This window comes from Notolepis coatsorum, assembly GCF_963971535.1.
Source record: "Notolepis coatsorum genome assembly, contig: SCAFFOLD_393, whole genome shotgun sequence".
In the NCBI taxonomy this organism is placed as follows: Eukaryota; Metazoa; Chordata; class Actinopteri; order Aulopiformes; family Paralepididae; genus Notolepis; species Notolepis coatsorum.
The window spans coordinates 101,323-108,822 of NW_028170770.1; the positions used below are offsets into that span (position 1 = coordinate 101,323).

General features: G+C 45.5%; 1 protein-coding gene across 1 annotated transcript in view; it reads right to left on the bottom strand.

Annotated features, from left to right (window-relative positions):
* dab1a (DAB adaptor protein 1a) overlaps positions 1 to 7,500 on the bottom strand; it is a gene marked incomplete at both ends in the record, with an annotated part of 74,840 nt that overhangs the window by 15,794 nt on the left and 51,546 nt on the right. Inside the window, 1 exon segment of the mRNA XM_084339311.1 lies at positions 5,801 to 6,023. Within this exon segment, the coding sequence (XP_084195437.1) occupies positions 5,801 to 6,023 (223 nt within the window).

Genomic DNA, 7,500 nt, shown 5'->3' on the forward strand with positions numbered 1-7,500 from the left:
GGCTCAGCCCTGGAGTTTTTCAGGTCATATTTGTCTGAGAGAAGTTTTTGTGTTAGCCTGGGCGAAGCTGTATCCTCCACAGCACCTCTCCCCTGCGGGGCGCCCCAGGGCTAAATTCTTGGGCCAATTTTATTTGTGCTATATTCGCTCCCCTTAGGATCTATACTCCGAAAACATGGCGTCTCCTTCCACTGCTATGTAGATGACAGTCGGATCTACCTGCCATTGAAAAGGAACAATCGCAACCCGTTGAAACCATTGTTAGCATGCCTTTTGGTTTTTAAACAGTTTGAGAGACGTGCCTTTTTTATGTGACATATTGTATTTGATTTTATTGTGTGCTTTTATCTTTTTATCTTATGTTGTGGGACTTGTGCAGCACTTTGGTCAACTTTGTTGTTTTTAAATGTGCTCTATAAATAAAGTGGATTAGATTGGATTGGATACATACACACACAAACACACACGCACAAACACACACATACACACACACACTGATACACACATAGACATACATACATGTGCACATGCGCTTCACTCACATTCACACAGGCGCGCGCACACACACACACACACACACACACACACACACACACACACACACACACACACACACACACACACATACACACACACACACACACACACGTATTGTCAGAGTTCAGAGAGTTCAGAAGTGCGGATACTACGCACACCATCCTACCCTGTCCCACCTCTCTTGTCAGGAGACAAAGTTCTGACAGCAACCTAGAGAGCCGCCTTCAGACATCCTGTCACCACAACACACAGGAAGTCTTAGGGGAAACCTCCTCTATCATTGAGTGGATCTGTGTGAGTGCACTAGGAGTTCACAGGCGGAGAGCTGCCTTGCCTTGCATATAATCTCTGTATTTCACTGATGTATAGCTCCAGGACCTTTCCTCCAGCACCTCGCTCATCATGACAAACACACGCAGACGGACGGACCGTCAAGCTTTTCTCCTGCTCTGCCCTTTCATCGGCTGTCATCTGTAGAGACGGCATGCGTCTGCTAATATTGTATCCCTGGTAGGTCGTCTTCGCATCAGACTTGCTATGCACCATCTTCTCTCTCTCTCTTTTGTATCTCTCTCTCCCATTCTCTCTCTCTCTCCCCCCCTCTCTCTAGGTGAACAAGGGAACAGAGAGCTGAAACCGACAGGGAATTGTAACACCTCTGATAGGAATGCTGCTCAAGGATCTATGGCCAGTTCAACCCTTCTATCATTATATAGTATACAGTATAGTATAACATATAACATAGAGTCCCACAGCAAGCATACTACATTTCTCCTCAATATGTTGCAGTTCTGTTTGCCATCATTGCTGGAGGGCACAGTGCCCTCTACTATTTCTATTCAACCTCATCTACCATCAGCTACCGTATGTGAGTGAGTGACCAGAATCTACAAGCGATAGCCTGCGGCGACAGTCTGCAGTTCTGTGTTTAAAAAAAAACACTCTTTTAAATAGCACTGATATTTTCCAGCGGGGACTACAGGGCTCTACGCTAACCTTTTTCCCAAGGAGCACATGTGCTCCTAAATGAAAACATTTAGGAGCACACAAAGAAATTTAGGAGCACCCAAAAATATTTAGCAGCACAGTGAAAATATTTCAAGTAACAGAGTTTATTATTATTTTTTAAAATAAATTTATATTTGTACTGTGCGTGCATGTGTGTAAATTAGCTATTGCTACAACCCTGCATGTTTACATTTTGTATTTTGTACTTGATGTTCATTAACATGTGCTGTCCCTATCAAATAAACTATCAAATCAAACTACTGCTACAAAAGTAACAGTCACTTAACTTTAGCTTTTGCCCCTTTTATGCATACCTATGCCTATGTTTTGGCTAGTGTTGCTCTTCTAGAAAAATAATCCTTTCAGGGTTGCCTATTGAAATACTGTACACCTCCAGTACAGAAACATTGTTTATGAGTTTGCGTGTCAGGTAGACCATTGATTGACAGTCGAGTCTGCCAATTACGTCACATCGCTTGCACTCCGGTCGTCCGAAGCTGCAGCTGGACCCTATTGCCCATCTCTGCTGTTGATAACGCTAGCCAAGTTATTATACACACAGATACACAGTGGGCCAGTGACTTTGGTGTAGGGGTGTAACAATGCATCGATCCTAAGGGGAAAATTCAACTGCATCGATTTGAAAATGTTAGAATCAATTATCGCAATTTTAATGTGTACACGTTATGTTATTGTCATGTCCGTTACAGCCAACACAACGACATAATACGCTACTGCATCAACGTTATGATTAACAAAGGCATTCGTTTTGTTGCATTACCATTATATTACTATTGCTATCGATAAATCTAGGTGTTCTAAAATCTATTGCTATTGGTAAGACTATATAATAAGTTAGTGTCTCGGAAAACGCAGAGCCCTGATCGCAATGGCGGAGTTTCAGGACGTAAACAAGCAAAATGAGAGCTTCCGATTGGTCATTTGCTTTATTTCCCATGAAACCAGTCACGTCACTCTACTGTGATTGGACCGTTGGCTTGAGTGCAATGTGGGACTTGTAGTTTTTTAACGATTCTCAGCGGAGAAATAAAAAAAAAAGGACGACTGAGGCTGTAATCTGCACTCGCACACCGTGCGCGTAATTGATTTTTCAGGTTCGCACACACATATGTTTAGGGGCATATGCGAGCAATATGGTCGCACTGTAGAGCCCTGGACTAAGTTCTAAGGATCATATTCAGATGTACTTTAACCCTTTCACTACCACATTACAGGAGGTTAACCTTCTGTAGTGTGGTTGTGAAAGGGTTAACCCCTTGTCGTGTGGCAGTGAAAGGGTTAACCTTACAGTATGTATTGTCGCAGTGAAATGGTTAACCCTTTGGCAGTGTGCTAGTGAAAGGGTTAAGGAGAGAGTGTTTCTTGCTAAAAGATTTGTCGTACATCATTCAACCACCGTGACCGCTTGGTGTCATGTTGGTTGATGTCTGTACATGTTCAAATGACATCATGGGACGTTAGAATGAGGAAGGGCATCCGTTGGCATCCTTAAACACTGACAAATTGCGGGAAAATCTATTAAATTTGAACAAAAATGCCCATTCTGTTAAACATCAAAGGCATACTGAAATGTTTACGTTTGTAATTGGGCCGCCACAGTCTTTGCAATGAAGAGTGAGAGGTTGACTCACAGCATCCATCCGTTTGTGGAGCACTTTCATGTAAGGGCATGCGTCCACCTAGCGCACATTTCCAGCTGAAAAACGCTGGCAGTGCGCTGGTAGGGCTGGGATGAAGCGCATCTTGTAGCGAGATGACAGAGAGAAAGAAATCTAGCTACAGCCATCTTTTTATCGTATTTTACTGCCACGGTTTTGCACATATAGCATATTTTAATACACTTTATTGTATATTAATTATATATATAGTTATTGCCTGACACCACAGTTTGCCCTCTGCTTTTTATTAGCTTTTTATTAGTGTATTCGTGTAGTTATTACTGTATTTGTGCCCTCATACTGCTCCTGTCTCTTGTGGGCAGGCAGGCAGGCAACTCCGGTGTCAGGTTACAAACAGAGTGGTAGATATGATTGGCTGTGATTGGTTGTCTGAAAATGCGCTCAGCGCATCGCTCTGAAAAGTTCAGAAAGTTTAAACTTTAAACGCTGGGTGCTGCCGCACAAAAAAGCTGAAAAGCGCTGAAAAAAGAAGCCGACTGCAGCGCATTTCCTATAGGCGGCAGCATGCGGCCGCATACGCTCCCTCCCCATTGGGATCAATTGACAAAAGACGCTTGCGCCCAGAAATATGCGGCAGGTGCACGCGGGCGCTAAGACTCCTCTTCTTCTCTCCTATAACGCTTTTCTTTTTTCCAGTGTAAGGACTATTTTCTTTTTTTACATACAAATTATTTCAGAATTGCTTTAACAAAAAAACTTGCAGATTAGGAGTGAAACACCAATTACTTTTGAGAACTGACTCCTAAACTGGCAAGTAAATGGAGATCACTTTAAAGTGGTTCTGTACCAATTACACACCACAGTCTCTCTGCCCAAAGCTTATAATGCAGAGTGACAGACAGTGAGAGGTGCTCTGCCCACTCTCTTCTCTTCCACCCAACAGTCGGAAAACCGGTGACAGCTCCTCCAAATAAACAATATAATTACACAACCACATGCACACACACATTTTAATACTTTATTTGGTTCCACAAATTATATTACATAAACAGGGAATCAAATGTATCGGGGCCAAGCAGCACTGAACACTTAAGGGTACACATAGCACCTCCTTCTCCACGTGGCTAAGCTGCCAATAATAGCTGAGACAGAGCAATATTTGGCAATTTGTTTGGCTTTTCTTTTAGACATTGCAGCAATTCTCAGACCGGTCATGGTGGATTTGTGTACATGGCCAAGACTTCCGAACACAAGTACACCATATCTACACCTATACCCAAGGTCAGTCATCACACTGAGCAGTGGTTGGTATTTGATATACTTGTCCCGGAAGGCCTGGTCCATGTACAGGTCAAAGGTACAGCCTACTTCTATGACCAGCACCTCTCCGTGGCTGGTGTCAACAAAAACAACGTCCGGTGTATTGGGTATGTTAGCAAAAACATCGTTGGTAAGGCCAAACCACTCTGGTTTCACTCTGGCATGTTTGTACATTGTTGCACTAGATGGTGATATGTTCCGTACCGCATCAGACACAATGTCCACAATACGGTCATGACGAGCGATGTACAGGTGTTTGTATGCATTACATCCGTTTGTTATGTGTGCAATGGATTCTAGGTGTTGTGAATCCTGATGGTTTAAACAGAATGGACTGTGAGTTTGAGGATACCAAGTGGACAGATTGTATTGGGTGGGTAATACCTGCAGTCTTGCTTTGATGGTAAATTTTAAAACATCCTCACCAACAGCGGCGTTCTTATACACTGAGTGTGAGACTGAGTGGTCAGCAAACTCCAAACAAGCTAGTTTGCCCTGTAGTCTGAGTCCACACCAGTGCTGCCTGATCTCAGACTGCTTCATGCTAAGCAGAACCCTCCTTGCAGAGTCTCTGTGCAGTTCGACAGTCTCTTCCTGCGGTGTTGTGATGTTGGCCTTCACAACCACACAGGGGTCTGTGATAAGTTCATCAGAGACAGGGACTTCATTCTGTGTGTTGGTGGGTTTTGTCCATTTCAGCTGAACTCCAGTCTGGTTGCAGAGGTCATTGAGATCTGGCCAGTCAGACCAGACCCCGAAGCCCTTGGCCCGAGAGTCCAGTTTCCCAGAGTCTTTCTTCCTGAAGCCGAGGAAGTTATTCTGGTCTGCGGTGGCCAGGGGGATCTTCCTTCTGCGTAGATCCAGCAGGAGAGAGGCCCTGGCCATTTCTCTGACGGTGACATCATCATTGTTAAGCATGTGGAGCAGGTGGGCTAGCCTGGTGGCGATGTAGGTCCACTCGACATTGGGGACTCCCAGCCCTCCCTCTCCACATGGGAGAAAGATCATGCCCCGTGTGGAGTGTGTGTTGAGGCCTACCCACTTTCTGACCAGCTGAACAGTTTTGTTTGTCATTTCTCTCAGTGCCTTGAGAGGGATGTGTACATTGGCAAAAAGGTGTTGGATTTTAGCCAGAGCCACCTCTCTCACAGCCTGGAACTTCATGATGACGGGGAGGGGGGACAGGTCAATCAGGTGTAGACGATGGAGAAACTCTGTAGTGAGCTCCTCGACCTGCTCCCCCCACTCTCCAGCGATGTTAAACCTGTGGCCAAGGTATGGGTAGGTCTCATTACGGGAATACACCTTGATGGGTTGGCCCATTACAAGAAAGGAGGGGGGCTTGTCGTTCTTGGCCTTATACCAGCGGTTGCCTCCACTGCGGCGCTCATGGAGTACGGCGCACTTGGCTTGCTTCACCTCCAGCCCTGACCACTGGAGGAACTCATCAGTGCGTGCCAGCATGTTAATGATGACATCTTCCTGTCGTGATGACACCTGCACGTCGTCCGCGTATCCCTGAACAGGATTTGGGGATCGGACATGCAGAGGAGCGCACTGGTAAATCCACTTCATCCACTGGTTGAGTGCTAGGATGAAGTTCACGGCACTCCAGGGACAGCCAGTTTTTATTCCCACCTTCAGTGCAATCGGCTCTGTGAGCTGCTGCCCACAGATAACTTGGATAAATGAACCTTGGTATACACTGGATACAATATTCACAAAAGGCTGAGGCAGGTGTATTTCCTCTAATGTTTTTAACATCACCTCATGGGAGAGTGTACCAAATGCGTCTCTAAAGTCCAAAAACACACACACACACACACACACACACACACACACACACACACACACACACACACACACACACACACACACACACACACACACACACACACTCACACACGCACAGGTATAGGTATGCAGGTACTCTATGTCTATGAGGTACTCTGTATGAGGTTGTCTGTATGAGGTTGTCTGTATGAGGTTCTCTGTATGAGGTTGTCTGGATGAGGTTGTCTGGATCAGGTTGTCTGGATCAGGTTATCTGTATGAGGTTCTCTGGATGAGGTTCTCTGGATGAGGTTGTCTGGATCAGGTTGTCTGTATGAGGTTGTCTGGATCAGGTTATCTGTATGAGGTTCTCTGGATGAGGTTATCTGGATGAGGTTGTCTGGATCAGGTTGTCTGGATCAGGTTCTCTGGATCAGGTTGTCTGTATGAGGTTCTCTGGATGAGGTTCTCTGGATGATGTTGTCTGGATGAGGTTGTCTGGATGAGGTTCTCTGTATGAGGTTGTCTGTATGAGGTTCTCTGTATGAGGTTATCTGGATGAGGTTCTCTGGATGAGGTTGTCTGGATCAGGTTGTCTGTATGAGGTTGTCTGGATCAGGTTGTCTGGATAAGGTTGTCTGGATCAGGTTGTCTGGATCAGGTTGTCTGGATCAGGTTGTCTGGATGAGGTTGTCTGGATCAGGTTGTCTGGATGAGGTTCTCTGTATGAGGTTCTCTGTATGAGGTTCTCTGTATGAGGTTGTCTGGATGAGGTTGTCTGGATCAGGTTGTCTGGATCAGGTTGTCTGGATCAGGTTGTCTGGATCAGGTTGTCTGGATCAGGTTGTCTGGATCAGGTTGTCTGTATGTGCGTGTCACTAACCTTTTCATCTACCAGCCAGTTTCGCAAGACACTTTCATTATTCTATCAGCCAAATTGAATATTGAAATAGAAAAAAGGGACTTGCTGTTACTGTATCTAGTAGGGGTGTAACGGTATGTGTATTCGTCCCGCGAATTTACAATACGGCCGTCACGGTGCGGTACGTGCAGCCATACGAAGAATACGCCTCACAGCGCAAACACACCAGTCGCACATGCAGGCACTCGCGAGGTCCGTGCGAGAACAGCGTGCGTGGCCGGGCACACCGAGTCCGACTTCAGAGCGGGCGAAAGTGCACGGAGAAAGGCACATTTACATTGGAACAGCTGCAGGGTCATT